Source organism: Procambarus clarkii, chromosome 41 (assembly GCF_040958095.1).
Source record: "Procambarus clarkii isolate CNS0578487 chromosome 41, FALCON_Pclarkii_2.0, whole genome shotgun sequence".
NCBI lineage: Eukaryota > Metazoa > Arthropoda > Malacostraca > Decapoda > Cambaridae > Procambarus > Procambarus clarkii.
In genome coordinates, this window is record NC_091190.1 from 5,280,604 (window position 1) to 5,300,986 (window position 20,383).

Genomic DNA, 20,383 nt, shown 5'->3' on the forward strand with positions numbered 1-20,383 from the left:
GTAGGAGAGGAAAAGATTAAAGTATTCAGTGAGAATCCACAAGGTCTTCTCTGAACACTATTTATTTTCTTCTTCGAGGATGTGGGTCCCTTTAATTAAACCAGTGGTGGTACCCCTATATATAAATATATATATATATATATATATATATATATATATATATATATATATATATATATATATATATATATATATATATATATATATATATATATCATTGTGATCATTGAGCCTATTAGAAATTGTGTCAGATATAAGAATAACAATTAGACGTTACTTTTTGTATCTGTGTTTGTGTCCCTCTCTTCAATACTTACTGGTATTAGTGCATATTCTTATCACAGGGATTATGGGATTATATCCGTGAGGGTAGTAAAGGTAATAGACCTGAGTAATAAGTATTCCTGTGGCAGGTACGAGTCAGGTTACAAAGCAGAGGTGATAACATTATGCACCTTCAGTACCCGACAAAGTATGCGCCGCCCTGCTCGAGGTGGCGCATACTTATGGAATAAAAAGAATGATGATCTTGTGGGTGAAAGACTGAAGTATGCGTCGGGTACACAATGTCATTATGTGCACCTAGCTTCCTGGAGCTGCAAGGAAGCTTAGTTGACTTTGGGCGTTCATAGTGAGTGGTTGTTCTGTGCGTCTCGCTCTAGCATCTCGCCATCTGTTATTGCCGTCAACAATGGTGCTGGTGGCATTACAGTGTTGGAAACTAACCAAAGAAACCTTTGATCTGATCATTGCTTTTATGGAAGCAGGCCACCAAATTAAGGCAAAATAATGACTATTTATAATTACTATTACTATTAAAAATCAATTGCCAAATTGAAATAAGGAAGTAGTGAGCGCGTTTCCGAGGGGAAAAAATGATAATCAACACTCCATCACAGAAACATCTGTCTCGTCGTCCCTGGAAAATGTTTTCAAGGTCTGTAAACGTTCATTAGAGAGTACCCTTCATATTAGAGCAAGGCCAGAGCTTCAAGAATACTTTCTGGGACGACCTGATCGATGTGTCTGTGATGGAATGTCATCACTGTTCCCCCCTTGGAAACGCGATCAATACTTCCTTATATCAATTTTGATGGCCTGCTTCCTTGTTACGGCCCTCTCGGGTCGCAACCGGGTTCTTTCTCTGATGTTAGTAGAGTAAGGGTATCCGGCCCCAAGCTAGTAGTGGCTTTCAAGGGATGTGATCCGTAACACAAGTAAAATAAAAGGGGAATGGAAATAAAGGCAAAAACTTAATAATGTAATTATCACCATCACCATAAATACTATATAAAAGATTACACGGGGGGGGGGGGGGGGTATAAACACTAGAATGTACAACAATGTCTTCTTCTGAAGACTCTGGACGTTCACGGTGCTCACGATGCTAAGCTCTTGGTGCTCTTGTGGCCTCACTATGAACCCTTCGGTCCTCTTGAGTCTACCCTGGCCACCGGCTAGCCAAATCACAGTTCCACTGGGGGCACCGTCGTGGAGGCCATCAACCACAAGTCCAGCCAGTAGCTGGCAGGTTCCAATCAGCGACGCTGGTTAGGCCACTCCATGATCGATACTAAGGTTGCGAACCCTAGTCAGGAGCCTCGTGTGATCCCACAGACCACTCTCCTTGCCACAACACCCCAGTGGTTAAGCGTCTCCACCAGTCAGTCCCGGGTATGACAAACCCTCAACTGCCACTTCACAGGCAGGCTAACACCACAGTGTTCATCCAGGGGGCGACTCACAGCTGCTGCAGCAAACACTTGGAGACGAGACGACTGCCTTGGGTAGACTGATCCAACTTCCATTACAGCAGTCCCAGGTCGACTCTGTAATCAGACACGTCATCAGTAATCGGGACACTCTAGGGCACGTCACTTACCGGCTCAGGCCCAAACGCCCACCTATCCACTCCATAGATGGCATTGCTGTCTGAGCGCCACCTCACCAGAGGTCAGCAGCGGCTGTGTTATGAGCTGATCAGGACGGGAAACTGGCCCTTGTGGCTGGTATTTCCTGTCCTCACTCGATGTCGCCGTCAATTTGGAGGGGGTTTCGGGAGCTGACCCACATATGGCGTGGTCGTCACTGCTCCGTGCTCGGACGTTGGGCTCGGGTCCGTAACATTCCTTAAAACCAATGATCAGATCAATGGTTTCTTTGCCCAGTTCCTTGGTGTGTCATAACAGCAATGTAAGTGGGTGCTAGAGTGGGATGCACAACACAACCAATCCCTGTGAATGTCTGGTGAAACTGAGCCTACCATATGTGTCCCTCCAAATAGGCGGAGAACCCCACTGACGTCATGAACCAGGCGCTAATTTCTATCCCTCATATTTCACCCACAAGACCATTATTCTTTTTAATGCCATAAGTACACGCTGGCTCGAGCTGGGCGACTCACACCTTTGTCAGGTACTGTATCTGTGGATATAAGCAGCACACACACACGATGCTCCATTTCCAAAGACCAGTCAAGCCTAAAGTCAGCAACTACCAAAGCCTACACCAAGTCGTGGGCTTGCTCTTGCCCTGGTAGGGCAAGGCTCTATGCCTATAGCCATCTACTTCACTTATACCGTTTTTTTCTGCAGGTTCAATAGTTCAATCAATAGTTCATGTTCAATCAATAGTTCATGTTCTCTTCACCAGCTGGTTAACTGCTGCTGACTGACAAGCACACGGCTCTCTCATTACCTCGGTGCATTCTCCAAACTGTACTGCACTGGCTTGCCGATAGTACCGTTCTTCAGTATCATAATATCTGGACAAGACTGATGTTATCATGTGCTTCGGACACGAGACCATCATAAAAAAATAGCATTCTGCAGATGATTTTGGTCCACGTGAGGCAGCACCTATTAATTGCCTTTATTTATTACTCTCACTCATGATCTTGGCCAGCCCATGCTTGGAACATGCTAGTTCGCTTGTCGATGGTATTTTTTGTTTACTAGTTATGCACATCTGCAATTCAATATTAGATCAAGTACTTACCTATTTATATTCTATATCAAGAATCTTGTCCTAGAATACATAGAATACACAAAATACATGGAGTCACAGCATCTCCATAACCCCGGACAAAATGGTTACAGAACAGTGCGCTCTTGCCTGTCACAGTTACAGGACCACTATGACATAACATTAGATGCCATGGAAGACAAACAAAACGCTGATGTAATTTACACAGATTTTGCAAAAGCCTTTGACAAATGTGACCATGGTGTTATTGCACATAAAATGCGTTCAAAAGAAATTAGAGGAAAAATAGGCAGATGGATCTACAATTTCCTGACTAACAGACCCCAATGTGTAATAGTCAACAAAATAAAATCAGGTCCATCAACCTTGAAGAGCTCAGTCCCTCAGGGTACTGTGCTTGCTCCAGTACTTTTTCTCATCCTCATTTCGGACATAGACAAGGACACAATCTATAGTACTGTATCATCCTTTGCAGATGACACTAGGATTTTCATAAGAGTAGACAACATAGAGGACTCGGCAAATCTCCAATCAGATGTAAATCAGGTCTTTCTATGGGCTATTGAATATAGTATGGTGTTTAACGAAGATAAGTTCCAGCTCATGCGCAATGGAAAAAATGAAAACATAAAAACGGAAACCACGTACGAAACTCAGACAAATCATAACATAGAACGAAAATGCAATGTAAAGGATTTGGGTGTACTCATGTCCGAAGACCTTATCTCTAAAGAACACAGTAAAGTAGCCGTCACAACTGCAAGAAAAATGACAGGTTGGATAACAAGAACCTTTCACACTAAAGATGCTATACTGATGATGATACTTTTCAAGACGCTAGTGCTTTATAGAGTGAAGTAATGCTGCACAATGACAGCCCCTTTCAAAGCTGGAGAAATTGCTGACCTGGAGAGCGTGCAGAGATCCTTTACTGCTAGAGTCCACTCAGTAAAACATCTAAACTACTGTGATCGACTAAAGAGCCTAAATCTATATTCTCTTGAGCGCAGGTGGGAGAGATACATAATAATTTATTTGTGTAAGATAGTAGAGGGGCTGATTCCAAACCTGCACACAGAAATAACATCACATGAGACCAGAAGGCATGGCGGGATGGGCAGAATACCCCCATTGAAAAGCAGAGGTGTAACAGGTACTCTGAGGGAGAACTCTATCAACATCAGAGGCCCCAGGCTGTTCAACAAGCTTCCATTACACATAAGGGGCATAACTGGCCTATCCCTCACAGTGTTCAAGAGAGAACTCGATAAGCACCTCCAAAGGATACCTGATCAACCAGGCTGTGATTCAAACGTCAGGCTGTGAGCAGCCGCGTCAAACAGTCTGGTTGACCAGTCCATCAACGAGGAGGCCTGGTCGACGACCGGGCCACGGGGACGCTAAGTTCTGAAAACACCTCAAGGTAAGGTAAGGTCCTAATTTAATATAATATTTCGTGATCCTCCTTGGCTTGATAATTTTTTAGCTGTATATATCGACCTGGTTAAGCCCTTTCATCCATGTGTTCATCCCAGTTATTTCCTCTCTTTTAGTCTCCTCTCATTTCTTTTCCACCCCAGTCCTTTCCTCTTCGCACCTTTCTTGGGAAGTCGACTGTTCGCCTTTTCTTAAGGAAGAATCTTAAAACCTTGATGAACTTAACCTTCCATGCTTACTGTCCAAAATATATAAAACCTTATATCCATTCTGTATTACGATCTCCTACAACTGTGCTGTATCATACAAGTGGTGTTGGGCTTCAGGTCTCTCAACCGCAGGAGTTATTATCGACAACACGGGGTCCTTACTAATCAACCTACAAGTACATTTTTGTCCATTACTAAAGTAAACTTTTCAGTATATATATATATAAACCGAGAAGCGGGGTAAACATTTCAGTGTAGCACCTACACGAACAGGAATATTTTACCAAATGTAAACAAATTAACAAGAAAAAGTCATATATGTTATTTTTAAACGATTACTGTTAACAATATGCTTGCGCTGCCTGGCGCATACCAAAGAATTCATGCATGTTGTAATAATGTTCGACTAAAACTGAAAAACTTAACGTACATTGGGCGTATGCACAGTAAGGTAGAGGCAGTCTTCACTCCCTATTATTTCCTCCTGGCTTTGTAAGAGGCTCTCGTAAGAGAGTTGAGGACAGACGGTGGGATCCAGTGAACCATTCTTGGGCTGCGACCATCCTTCAGCAGGCACTGGGTCCTGTGCAAGGAGGAGAGGATGTCCTTATCATATTTTTCAAGATCACGTTATATAGCTATTACTTTTTATTATTAAGATACATTCTATGAATGCACGATGTGTTCTAAACAGTAAACAAGTGAAAGCCGGTAAAACATTTTAGTATACTTCTGCAGTTTAATTTCTCACTCTGAACCGGAGGTCGCCGACAGGAGGTTGGGCGTAGGGGATGCCCTTGAAGCTGTAGAAGTACCTTCCCTCTCCGGCCTCCTCCCTGGCAGCGAAGATGGCTCCCTGCTTCAGGTGCACCTCCACCGTGGCCTCGAGCGGCTCAGCCTCCGTCTTTCCTTCAGCCTTCACTAGCACCAGGGCCACCAACACCATCACGACGACTACCACTCCTCCCATCCCTCGCCTCATTCTGTAAATTAATATATCCGTTTGTGCCATGAAGAGAAAATATTTGAGGAATTAAGTTTGGGGTGCTCTCTCTGATTTACATATTAATTAGGACATATGCTACAACTTAAGATATTTAGAGCCCTTCATGGGTTTGATTGGATTATGGGATGAGTTTCACATATATGCTTTCATATATATATGTGATAATAGATATTTATACCTTTCTGGAAATTTATGAGTCGATGATTACTTTATCTTTTGAAATAAAAAATGGCTTTATTTATTTTTTTTGCATTCTGTATTTTCTTCTTTTTGTTGTGTTTACAATATATGTTGCAAGGTATCGTAGTCGGCCGAGCATCACACTGAGCGCCAGGTAATGCTGTCATCAAAACTGCGTGACAAGTCGGTCGGACGGGTGGTAGGCAGGAGAGAGAGGGAGTAAAGCCCCCGCTCCTGTGCGAGGAGGACAAATGCACGAGCCCGCTGACCACGACATGACAGCAACCTTGAGAGGGAAAAATGCTGGTAGGCATCCAAGAGAAGCGATCGGTTCAAGTTTTTGGTCAGTCTATGTACCCATCAATGGGAAATTTAGGGCGTGTGTATAATTATAAGAGCTTCAAGGACTGTAATAATATGTCATAAATTTTAAATTGGATTTTATAAGTTTGTCTCAATGGATGGTTTCATGATATACTATATACAGAATTAAAAATGTAACAGAAAATTCCAACCTATCAGCAAACCTCAGCTAGTCCATAAACAAAGTAGTAGCAGGGAATCGTAGTGAAAATAATAAGGGGAAAGGTGTATCTGCGCAACATGAGTTTTCTCCATACTGTTTAGTGCTATGAACAATTTAACATGCCGGAGTCTCGACAGGGGTAAGGGAAGATATAAAAGAGAAGTCTGCAAGTGCAATCACGACTGTAACAATCACCAGTGAAAGTCCTCTGAGTGTTGGGATTTCTTAATGAAAGGAACAGCCGCATGAAGTCAGACCTTAGGTGACAAACGCAGCGATCTAGATTGGGTTACATATATTCAACAATTATTCTAAGGTACATGAAACAGATTGCAAAGCATCTCTAAGTAAACACTGTAAAGTCTGAGAGTTGTGATGTAGCAACAGGACGGAGCACACTGAAGAGTATGGACATCATTGTAGGAGTACTGAAGCTGATCATTGTAGAAGTACTGAAGCTGATCATTGTAGAAGTACTGAAGCTGATCAAAGTAGGAGTACTGAAGCTGATCATTGTAGAAGTACTGGAGCTGATCATTGTAGTACTGAAGCTGATCATTGTAGAAGTACTGAAGCTGATTATTGTAGGAGTACTGAAGCTGATCATTGTAGGACTACTGAAGCTGATCATTGTAGAAGTACTGAAGCTGATCATTGTCGTACTGAAGCTGATCATTATAGAAGTACTGCAGCTGATCATTGTAGGAGTACTGAAGCTGATCATTGTAGGAGTACTGAAGCTGATCATTGCAGGAGTACTGAAGCTGATTAATATAGGAGTACTGAAGCTGATCATTGTAGGAGTACTCAAGTTGATCATTGTAGGAGCACTGCAGCTGATCAATGTAGGAGTACTGAAGCTGATCATTGTAGGAGTACTGAAGCTGATCATTGTAGGGGTACTGAAGCTGATCACTGTAGGAGTATTAAAGCTGATAATTGTAGGAGTACTAAAGCTGATCATTGTAGGAGTACTGAAGCTGATCATTGTAGGAGTACTGAAGCTGATCATTGTAGGAGTACTGAAGCTGATCATTGTAGAAGTACAGAAGCTGATCATTGTAGGAGTACTGAAGCTGATCATTGTAGGAGTACTGAAGCAGATCATTGTAGGAGTACTGAAGCTGATCATTGAAGGAGTACTGAAGCAGATCATTGTAGGAGTACTGAAGCTGATCATTGTAGAAGTACTGAAGCTGATCATTGTAGGCGTACTGAAGCTGATCACTGTAGGCGTACTGAAGCTGATCATTGTAGAAGTACTGAAGCTGATCATTGTAGAAGTACTGAAGCTGATCATTGTAGGAGTACTGAAGCTGATCATTGTAGAAGTACTGAAGCTGACCGTTGTAGGAGTACTGAAGCTGATCATTGTAGGAGTACTGAAGCTGATCATTGTAGGAGTACTGAAGCTCATCATTGTAGGAGTACTGAAGCTGATCATTGTAGAAGTACTGAAGCTGATCATTGTAGAAGTACTGAAGCTGATCATTGTAGAAGTACTGAAGCTGATCATACCTGGTTGATACCTGGTTGATGGGGTTCTGGGAGTTCTTCTACTCCCCAAGCCCGGCCCGAGGCCAGGCTCGACTTGTGAGAGTTTGGTCCACCAGGCTGTTGCTTGGAGCGGCCCGCAGGCCCACATACCCACCACAGCCCGGTTGGTCCGGCACTCCTTGGAGGAATAAAATTGTAGAAGTACTGAAGCTGATCATTGTAGGAGTACTGAAGCTGATCATTGTAGGAGTACTGAAGCTGATCATTGTAGGAGTACTGAAGCTGATCATTGTAGAAGTACTGAAGCTGATCATTGTAGAAGTACTGAAGCTGATTATTGTAGAAGTACTGAAGCTGATCATTGTAGAAGTACTGAAGCTGATCATTGTAGGAGTGCTGAAGCTGATCATTGTAGGAGTGCTGAAGCTGATCATTGTTGGAGTACTGAAGCTGATCATTGTAGGAGTACTGAAGCTGATCATTGTAGGAGTACTGAAGCTGATCATTGTAGAAGTACTGAAGCTGATCATTGTAGAAGTACTGAAGCTGATCATTGTAGAAGTACTGAAGCTGATCATTGTAGAAGTACTGAAGCTGATCACTGTAGGAGTACTGAAGCTGATTATTGTAGGAGTACTGAAGCTGATCATTGTAGGAGAACTGAAGCTGATCATTGTAGGAGTACTGAAGCTGGCCAAAGTAGGAGTACTGAAGCTGATCATTGTAGGAGTACTGAAGATGATCATTGTAGGAGTACTGAAGCTGATCATTGCAGGAGTACTAAAGCTGCTCATTGTCGGAGTACTGAAGCTGATCATTGTTGGAGTACTGAAGCTGATCATTGTAGGAGTACTGAAGCTGATCATTGTAGGAGTACTGATGCTGATCATTGTAGGAGTACTGAAGCTGATCATTGTAGGCATACTGAAGCTGATCATTGCAGCAGTACTGAAGCTGATCATTGTAGAAGTACTGAAGCTGATCATTGTAGGAGTACTGAAGCTGATCATTGTAGGAATACTGAAGCTGATCATTGTAGGAGTACCGAAGCTGATCATTGTAGGAGTACTGAAGCTGATCATTGTAGGAGTACTGAAGCTGATCATTGTAGGAATACTGAAGCTGATCATTGTAGGAGTACCCAAGCTGATCATTGTAGGAGTACTAAAGCTGATCAATGTAGGAGTACTGAATGTTGGGAAGAAAAAAAAAACAATCCTTGGCTTACAAAGGGGATACTTAAATCCATTAATAAAAACATGACCTTGAGATGTATAGGTTAGGAATCGTCTCCAAAGAATTCTCAAAGAATTACTCATCATCATCATTGGGAAGAAAGCTTACTCTCTTTATATTGATGTTTAATTAATTGATTTAAATTAATCGAAGGTCCACCCTATTTTTACTGAAAATGGAAACAGATAAATGAACAATAGAAAGGGATTGAAATGCCAGTGCCTGTGGACAAGGAAACTATTAAGACTTATTCCTTGAATATTATTGGACAGTAATGGTCGTAATGGCGTCATCTGGTGCTTGCTTGAACACGAGCCACGAGCGTAGCTTGGAAAAATTATGAGACCACGACAGCTCCAACACATGCTGAAAACCCAATGAAATGTACAATTTGTTTACACCAATTAGATTGTGTCATCACTATTCAATAGAAGGGACAGAGCAAATTCGTTGCGGACGTACTTAACGTTTGGGGAGGTATTGTGGAGTAACGATGGACAAAGTGCACTATAAGATTATAACGAGCTCGCATAATAATATTAGAACACTTAACCTGTTGGTTGTCCACCGAAGCAATCCTTAGATTGCTATTGGAGCAGTTGCACACTCCAAGGCCGATTAATTGCAAGGGCCTGTCGGAGAATTGGTGAAAATTCGCATCTCCCTGGACGCTACGTTGTCTCGCGTCCGACGCTCGAGTTGTACCTCTAATGGCGTCGCAAGTCAGGCTCCGACTCCTAGCGTCGCCACGCTTCCGTCTCCCTCAACCCCCCTCTCTCGCATTCGCAATTGATTTTAATAAAGACGGAAAATTCTTTTCCGTGTAATTACTATACGTAATGCGTTAATGAGAATAGGGTCGTAATTGTAGGGAATTATATATTGTTTATATTCTCGCTAGAGGATGTTAATTATGAACAGTGTTTCTATTAACGAGAAATTGAGAGAATTTCTATTTCCTCCATGGCTTTTGGATATAACAGATTAAACTGTTATAGTGATATTTTAGCTAATAACTCGTGGTTATTGTATCACTAGTTCTCATATTATCAGAGATTAATTCTTATGAAGAATACTGATAGAGGTTGAGAATACTGTTCAATTCTCTAACATGTTGACAATAACTATGTCCTGCTGGATATTATCTAACGCAATTTGCCTCTCGATGTGGTGAGAATTTCAGCAAATGACGCGCAGGTAGAGAAATATTATTTTATATTAGTACTGCAGATAGTAGGGTTATTAGATACTGTACTTAGTATACAATAGTAATGTATTATGATAAAATTGGGATTTATCAGTGCTGGAACTTTCCAGCACTGAAGCTGATCAATGTAGGAGTACTGAGGCTGATCATTGTAAGAGTACTAAAGTTGATCATTGTAGGAGTACTGGAGCTGATCAACGCAGGAGTACTGAAGTTGATCAATGTAGGAGTACTGGAGCTGATCAAAGTAGGAGTACTGAAGTTGATCAATGTAGGAGTACTGGAGCTGATCAATGTAGGAGTACTGAAACTGATCAATGTAGGAGTACTGGAGCTGATCAATGTAGGAGTACTGAAGCTGATCAATGTAGGAGTACTGGAGCTAATCAATGTAGGAGTACTGAAGCTGATCAATGTAGGAGTACTGAAGCTAATCAATGTAGGAGTACTGAAGCTGATCATTGTAAGGGTACTGAAGCTGATCATTGTAGGAGTACTGAAGCTGATCATTGTAGGAGTACTGAAGCTGATCATTGTAGGAGTATTGAAGCTGATCATTGTAGGAGTACTGAAGCTGATCATTGTAGGAGTACTGAAGCTGATCATTGTAAGGGTACTGAAGCTGATCATTGTAGGAGTATTGAAGCTGATCATTGTAGGAGTACTGAAGCTGATCATTGTAGGAATACTGAAGCTGATCATTGTAGGAGTATTGAAGCTGATCATTGTAGGAGTACTGAAGCTGATCATTGTAGGAGTACTGAAGCTTATCATTGTAGGAGTATTGAAGCTGATCATTGCAGGAGTACTGAAGCTGATTAATATAGGAGTATTGAAGCTGATCATTGTAGGAATACTGAAGCTGATCATTGTAGGAGTACTGAAGCTGATCATTGAAAGAGTACTGATTGATCATTGTAGGGGGTACTGAAGCTGATCATTGTATGTGCACTGAAGCTGAACTTTGTAGGCGTACTGAAGCTGATAATTGTAGGAGTAATGAAACTGATCATTGTAGGAACTCTGAAGCTGATAATGATAATTGTAGGAGTACTGAAACGAATCATTGTAGGAGTACTGACTGATCATTGTAGGAGTACTGAAGCTGGTCATTGTAGGAGTACTGAAGCTGATCACTGTAGCAATATTGAAGATGATCATTGTAGGAGTACTGAAACTGATCATTGTAGGAGTACTGAAGCTTATCATTGTAGGTGTACTGAAGCTGATCTTTGTAGGGGTACTGAAGCTCATCATTGTATGTGCACTGAAGCTGAACTTTGTAGGCGTACTAAAGCTGATCATTGTAGGAGTAATGAAACTGATCATTGTAGGAACTCTGAAGCTGATAATGATAATTGTAGGAGTACTGAAACGGATCATTGTAGGAGTACTGAATGTGGGAGAAAGCCTGACTCGAATAACTAATAATTAAATATATACTTCGATAGCTATGAAGGACCACCACTTTTTGAGAAAAAGTGGAAAACAAAATAAGACAATGGAAAAACTGATCCCAAGAACTAGTGTTCTATGGATCTTAGTGAAACTGTATTTCTTATATAAATGGAGTCAAATTAACTTACACAAAATTTGGGGGTTACATGCTAAAAGATTAATACATCCCTAGCATTATTCTGGTGCTGGTTCTTCACCAGAGTAAATAAAATATGAAAGTAAATAAGGTTGATTATAGTACATTAATTTGAGGTAAATGCACCTTAATATACTGCTGGATAGAATATTACAGTATATATAGTTCAATGGGTTAATACAACAGATCTCTTTAGGAGATCATTACTGTAACTGCAGAGTTATTGCTACAGATAAAAGGGGGTCAGCTTAGCTGTAAATCTAGAGAGGTGTAATCGATTGACACGCTCCACCGACGACGTGTTGCATAGGGCAAATTGTTGCACATGAAGGTGGGGAAGCCTAGCACCTCGGTTGGCGTCGCCTTGGTACTGAAAGGCAATTACATTGTAGAAATCTTCTAGTTAATAGGTAACTACAAATGCATCCTAAATTATTAGGATAACTGAAGAAATCTTCAGTCAATATCTGTGCAATTTATATTCAAGGACTGTAAATTCCTTCTGTAGAAAACAATGAAAATAATCATCTATTTAGATGATAAATTTACTAAAGACACGTACGGGATTTTATTATTTTATATACGGCCTAACGACAACTAGCCTAAATGTTAACTGTGGCCACATGATAACAAACAGGTGAACATAGCTGCCGAGCCGCGTGTCCGTTGATGTGGAGACGAGCAATTCTTCGTCCTCCAGCTGCTGCTTGAAAGGCGTTGACTTTGGAATTGCAGATATGCTAGTCTGGGACACGGCTATATCATGCTAGATAACGTGGCACCGCTCTATTGGTCGTGGGAGCGAAATAAGTAGGGTCAAAACGTAGCTCTGCTACACGCTTTCAGTGGAGTCCGAGTCGTGCTCTCTCGTTCTGTGTCTGGTGACACTCACACAAGACAGCACATATATGACATATATGCTTAAAGTCAATATGTTGAATGTGATTTAATACATATGTGATATATTTCCAGTTACCTTTTTCACCAAGGCCCAAACTCTTCCTCACGTACCAATTTACGTCTCACAGTACCCGTCCATCAACGTAGATAGCAGAATAGTCGTGATTGCTTCAATTATAATGAAAATTGTAGTTTTCAGGTCCCACATGGGTGGAATTTACCTACTATTGTCCATGCACTTAAAATATTACAGATCAGCTACATCCTATTTAAGGCTCGTAGTTTTGTTTTGAGAAATATTAGTTGTTCTTAGTAAATCATAATAAGCACTATAAATTATTACATAGAATAACAGTGCTTAACCAATCAATATTATATACCATAGTTTGCGCTTTAAAAATCTTTAAAGAATGTTTTGTAGGAACGTTCACAGAAAATGATGTTATGATGGAATGTTTATGGGGTAAACTACTGCAAACAGGATTGTATGGTGTCTACAATACCAACTATAGGATGGGTATAGGGTCCACTACCACCTGTTAGGTGGGTAAGGGGTCCAATACCACCCGCAGGATGGGTATGGGGGTCACATCCACCCAAAGGATGGGTATGGGGATCACTTCCACCCACAGGAAGGGTATGGGGGTCCAATACCATCCACTGGATGTGTATGGCGCCCACTATCACCCACAGGATGGGTATGGGGCTCCACCCACCCACAGAATAAGTATGGGGTCCAATAACACCCATGTGTATGGCGTCCATTGCCGCCCACAGGATGAGTATAGGGTCCAGTATCGCCCACAGGATTAGTATATAGGGTCCACTGCCGCCCACAGGGTCGGTAAGGGGTCCACTACCGCCCACAGGGTTGGTAGGGGGTCAACTGCCGCCCAGACGGTCGCTATGAAGTCAACTACCGCCCATAGTGTTTGTGCTGTGTCCACTACCGCCCATAGTGTTATTATGAGGTCCACTATCCCTCATAGTGTCGGTATGGGGGGTCCATTACTACCCACAGGGTGTGTCTGGGGTCTATTTTTTTCTGTATAGCAGAGGTGGTAATACTGCTTTTCCAATCTCATTTGTTGTTCAATGTAAAATATTTGTTGCTCGACTTGCAACAATTTATATATATATATATATATATATATATATATATATATATATATATATATATATATATATATATATATATATATATATATATATATATATATATGTATATAGTATAGTGCCTTTGCAATAATATACCAATGTGTGTATTTTCATAACCCATTTTAAATTCTTGAAAAATATATAACTACATAGTGAATGCAAGTCAATGTATATTTATTTATTTATTTATTTGTATACAAGAAGGTACATTGGGTTAGAGAGAATACTTAGCATAGTATTTGCAATCTTGTAAAGCCAGTAGGACGCGCAGCGTTTCGGGCAGGTCCTTAATCTAACAGATAACTTTAAGTAGGTAAATTCTAGCAGAATTAATAAAATGATAACAGATACATTGCAAGAAAAAAATGAGATGAGAGAGAATAGTAAGTATATTAAAGCACATTGGTTTATTAAAGCTCTGGTTGAATACATTGACAACTTGATTGGTAATTTTTACAAGATTAAGTCACCGTACAGCAGATTGATAGCACATATAAGAAGACAACAATGATCACAATGGTAAAGATGTTCGGATTGGGTACATAAAGATAGGGAGATTGGGTAGCAATAGAAACAGTGCAATTTTTAAGCAACTAGGTAAAAAAAACTATGCAGATGAGATTAGGTACTTTTTAGTTTTGTTTTTGAATGACGCAAAAGTTGGACAGCTTTTCAATTCATTAGGGAGTGAGTTCCATAGACTGGGTCCGTTTATTTGCATAGAGTGTTTACACAGATTATGTTTGACTCTGGGGGACATCAAAGAGATATTTTTTCTGGTGTGGTGATAATGGGTCTTATTACATCTGTCCAGGGATAGTTTCAGAGCAGGATTTGCGTTGAAGAACAGGGTTTTGTAAATGTAATTGACACAAGAAAATTTGTGGAGTGAGATTATGTTTAGCATGTTAAGGGAGTTAAACAATGGGGCTGAGTGTTGTCTGAAAGCAGAATTTGTTATTATTCTGATAGAAGATTTTTGCTGGGTGATGATGGACTTGAGGTGCTTGCACTTTGCCGCGTTCTTTTATTCCTTTATTCCCTTGCTTATGCATCGTTCCTAATTATTCTTTCCTCCCCCCCCTTTTTTCTGACTTGGTAATACTCATGTTATTTATCCAGGTTAAATTACTTAAGTCTCTTGTTAACTTTTATTTCCATTTCCACATATACAAGTGCCGCAGGTAAGCGTGTTATTATCATATTTTATTTTATTTGTTCTTGTTTTCATTCCTGGTGGATTTTATTTCCCTTTACTTTTATATATTATTTCAGTCAACTGTTCCTTTCTGTTTTTGCAATTCTTTGCCTGTTGTCTTTATTGCTTTTATTCCTTGCTTAAGCTAGGTTCTTGATCATTCCTTTCCCCTGTTCCTTCCTTTTGTCATTCACAGGTTTTTTATTCATGTTTATTCCTTAACAGTCACGTCTCAATTCATTTAATTTCTTTTCCACGTCTACTATACTTGGGTTAAGTTGTGAGTAATACTTATTCTTTGGTTATTCAGTTCCATTATATCCATGTAATGGATGTAATGGAACTGAATAACCATGTTTTTTTTCATAAGTGGCGCTTTCAGGAGGAGGGTTACTATTTACTTATTCATGTTGGTTGCAGTCACATCTTTGCATTTTTTTTTTTTGTTAGTTAGTCCACTTTATTATATTTGTTTATTTTGGTATTAATTTCTGTCTCGTTCCTTTTCATTAATTATCACTATCTATTATCTCTATTAATTTTCTTTGCAGTTTAGTTATGTCACTTAAGCTTCCTTGCATCCATTTGTTCTGTAATGCCTTTTCGTCGGGGTTTCCTTCAGGCTTTTATTTCAGGGACGTTGGTTACTATTATTCATTTTATTTATTATTATTATTTATTATTTATAGATATAGATTGTTTTTCTGATTGCTGCCTTGTGCCGGCAGCAATCAGAGCAGTCGGCAGGTGGAAAAGTGATGCGTTCGTCAGGCAAGACGTCATTCCACTACCTAGATAAGTTACTTCTGCGGCCAGCGGGCACCTCGCCCTTCGGGGGGTGGGGGATCGGCTGCGCTGGCCTGCGGACTGGGGGTGCTGCGCCGGATCCCCAAGTCTAGGGCTGCCCGCAGCTACTTACCATATATCAAGTGCTCACTTGTAGTGCAAGTTGGGGGTTGCAGACTTTACATGTAAACTAGGCACTAGCATATCATTACCCCTGGAAATTCTTATCTATTCTTTTCTATGCCCTCTGTGTATACAGAATATATTTTATACATACTGTACTGGCTGTGTCACTCAATTAACTCTGGTGTTGTCTTTAATTATAGCATTAAGCTGATTGCGAGTACTGCAACATTCCTTCGGCTAACTGGCACTAGGCACGGTTAATGTGCTACGACTTATTTCCTTAGTTGCATCTTTGCAGTACTGGCATTCTACTCAGTCATGTTATACGACATCATTTATATTGTGGTACAACAGTTGCTCTGTATACATTATTTAATAAATTAAGGTCCCCCCATTCTGGCTTGTGTTTTTTCTTCCCGATCAGAAATAACAAAACTCTTGTCCTATGAAGTCGATTTAACTTGCAAACATATATTTTTTAATAAATGGTAAATGTTTTCTGGCTAGTTATGTTAGATTTTATTAAAAGTACGCATTCTACTTAATTGTTAACATTATAATTTAAATTTGTGATAATTTGTGCAGAGAAGTGCGGCATTGCGTGGATATGCCAACAAACACTTTCGAAACAACGATATATCTTGGATAAGTCGCTCCACAACATTGACGCTTGGACCGTCGACTTCCTTTGATGCTACTTATTTACTTATTTCATAATGAAATTATATTAGTTTGGAGTAAATATATGTTTTCTCATGTTCTGTATTCAGCACCCACATTATAGTGAGTAAATATTCCATATTACTTCATTACTTAAATAATGCTAGGAGGGTTTGAGTAGCTTTGGGTCTTTAGTGGACAGAATCTCCAATAGATGGGGCGACAGTCGCCCGAGGAAGAGTCGAAACTTAATTTAAAATTGATATATCTGTGTTCTCGAACATGATATATTTCATTTGGTGCAATCATAATAATGTTCATATCTCGGTCTTTCTGGAGGCATATAAGATTTTAGGCTTTATTAGCGTATCTTTGTTAATTATACAATATATCGGCAAGTGCGTAGGCGTCTGCACTCCATGCCCGACAAGCTACTGAGCATTACTATAAAAACATATGTATCGTCACTTGAGCTATAATTTATGTCTATTGTAATGTATTTAAAATGAAGCTCTTATTTCTATCTTGCTTAAGACATATAAAACATTTGTGTTTATTAACGAATTTACGTGAAATAAACATTGATCTGAGAGAGAGTTGCTCTGTCGTTCAGTCTGTACGGGGTGGGAGCTCCGTAATTTTTAAAATACATGTATCTTCATTAGAACTTTAAATATGTCTATGGTAAAGTGTTTAAAGTGAAGCTTATATGTCTGCCTTTCTTGAGACATAAAACATATATGCTAGTGGCTAGTGCTAGTGGCTTTACAAGACTGTAATTACCATATTTGTATCCTCACATTCCTTATGTACATTCTTGTATATGCATAAATAAAAATAAAATAAAAATATGTTTATTAACGAATTCACGTGAAATAAACATTGTTCTGAGAGAGAGTTGCTCGGTCGATCAATCTGTCCGGGGTCGGAGCTCGGCTATTATAAAAGTACACGTATCTTCGCTTTAAATTTAAATATGCCCATGGTAAGGTATTTAGAATGAAGCTTATATTTATATCTTTCTTGTGACATATAAAACTCTTACGTTTATTAAGGAATCTGTGTGAAATAGGCATGGTTCTGAGATGAATGCTGCGGTTTTCGAATTCGATGAGCGATGAAAACTGCCCCTTTTATAAAACTACAAATATCTTATGGTTCGGAACATTCCATCATTATGGAATCCGAGGCCATGCACTGGACTATATCCAATCCTATCTTAGTGACAGACTCCAATGTGTAACCATCAATAATATAACCTCTCCCACTCTACCAATAACTGTTGGAGTGCCACAGGGCAGCATCTTGGGACCTCTCCTATTTCTTATATACATCAATGATCTGCCAAATGTCTCTAACATTCTGAAACCTATTTTATTTGCTGATGATACTACCCTCATCTACTCTAACCCCAACCCACATACACTAAATGATGTTGTTAATAATGAACAAAAAAAAGTCCACTTATGGATGTCAACCAATAAACTAACACTTAACATAAAAAAGACCTACTACATTTTATTTGGAAGTAAATCTACAAATGCAATTTAGCTTCAGATAGATAATGTAAACATTAGCAATAAAAATGATGGAAAGTTTCTTGGCCTATACCTAAACAAGAGACTCAACTTCAGCACCCACATACAACACATAACTAAGAAAGTCTCTAAAACAGTTGGGATACTCTCCAAAATCAGATATTATGTACTTAACTCTGCTCTCATCTCTCTATATTGTGCACTAATCTATCCCTATCTTAATTTTGGTATCTGTGCATGGGGTTCAACCACTGCAAACCACCTTAAGTCCATCATTACCCAGCAAAAATCTTCTATTAGAATAATAACAAATTCTGCTTTCAGACAACACTCAGCCCCCTTGTTTAATTCCCTTAACATGCTAAACATAATCTCACTCCACAAATTTTCTTGTGTCAATTACATTTACAAAACCCTGTTCTTAAACGCAAATCCTGCTCTGAAACATTCCCTGGACAGATGTAATAGGACCCATTATCACCACACCAGAAATAAATATCTCTTTGATGTCCCCCAGAGTCAAACATAATCTGTGTAAACACTCTATGTAAATAAACGGACCCAGTCTATGGAACTCACTCCCTAATGAATTGAAAAGCTGTCCAACTTTTGTGCCATTCAAAAACAACACTAAAAAGTACCTAATCTCATCTGCATAGTTTTTTTTTACCTTGTTGCTTTAAAATTGCACTGTATCTATTGCTACCCAATCTCCCTATCTTTATGTACCCAATCCAAATATCTTTACCATTGTGATCATTGTTGTCTTTTTATATGTGCTATCAATCTGCTGTACGGTGTCTGTTAATCTTGTTTAAATTATCAATCAAGTTGTCAATGTATTCAACCAGAGCTTTAATAAACAAATGTGCTTTAATATACTTACTATTCTCTCTCATCTCATTTTTTTTTTCTTGCAATGTATGTTTTCATTTTATTAATTCTGCTAGAATTTACCTACTTAAAATTATCTGTTAGATTAAGGTCCTGCCCGAAACGCTGCGTGTACTAGTGGCTTTACAAGATTGTAAATACTATGCTATGTATTCTCTCTAACCCAATGTACCTTCTTGTATATAAATAAATAAATAAATAAATAAATATACATTGACTTGCATTCACTATGTAGTTATACATTTTTCAAGAATTTAAAATGGGTTATGAAAATACACACATTGGTACATTATTGCAAAGGCACTATATACATATATATATAAATTGTTGCAAGTCGAGCAACAAATATTTTACATTGAACAACAAATGAGATTGGAAAAGCAGTATTGCCACCTCTGCTATACAGAAAAAAATAGACCCCAAACACACCCTGTGGGTAGTAATGGACCCCCATACCGACACTATGAGGGGTAGTGGACCTCATAATAACACTATGGGCGGTAGTGGACACTATACAAACACTATGGGCGGTATTTGACTTCATAGCGACCCTGTGGGCGGTAGTGGACCCCCTGCCGACCCTGTGGGCGGCAGTGGACCCCCTACCGACCCTGTGGGCGGTAGTGGACGCCTTACCGACCCTGTGGGCGGTAGTGAACCCCCGTACCAACCCTGTGGGTGGCAGTGGACTCCATAGCGACCCTGTGGGTGGCAGTGGACCCCATACCGACCCTGTGGGCGGTAGTGAACCCCATACCGACCCTGTGGGCGGCAGTTGACCCCCTACCAACCCTATGGGCGGTAGTGGACCCTTTACCGACCCTGTGGGCGGCAGTGGACCCTATATACTAATCCTGTGGGCGATACTGGACCCTATACCCATCCTGTGGGCGGCAATGGACGCCATACACATCCAGTGGGTGTTATTGGACCCCATACTTATTCTGTGGGTGGTTGAAGCCCCATACCCATCCTGTGGGTGATAGTGGACGCCATACTCATCCTGTGGGTGGTATTGGACCCCATACCCATCCTGTGGGTGGAAGTGATCCCCATACCCATCCTGTGAGTGGATGTGACCCCCCCCTAACCCATCCTGCGAGTGTTATTGGACCCCTTACCCACCTAATAGGTTGTAGTGGACCCTATACCCATCCTATAGTTGGTATAGGATAAATAACAGTCTTATACAGTCTCCGTGGTGTAGTGGTAAGACACTGGCCTGGCGTTCCGCGAGCGCTATGTC

The 20,383-nt window shown here is 40.2% G+C and overlaps 1 protein-coding gene across 1 annotated transcript in view; it reads right to left on the reverse strand.

Annotated features, from left to right (window-relative positions):
• The window catches only part of LOC123750444 (carboxylic ester hydrolase-like), a 252,174-nt gene that overhangs the window by 133,274 nt on the left and 98,517 nt on the right, over positions 1–20,383 (reverse strand). The window contains exons 2-4 of the mRNA XM_069339084.1: positions 5,383–5,614; positions 5,062–5,214; positions 2,883–2,967 (exon numbers count right to left, since the gene is read on the reverse strand). Coding sequence (XP_069195185.1) covers positions 2,883–2,967; positions 5,062–5,214; positions 5,383–5,614 — 470 coding nt within the window. The remainder of the gene's footprint in view (positions 1–2,882; positions 2,968–5,061; positions 5,215–5,382; positions 5,615–20,383) is intronic.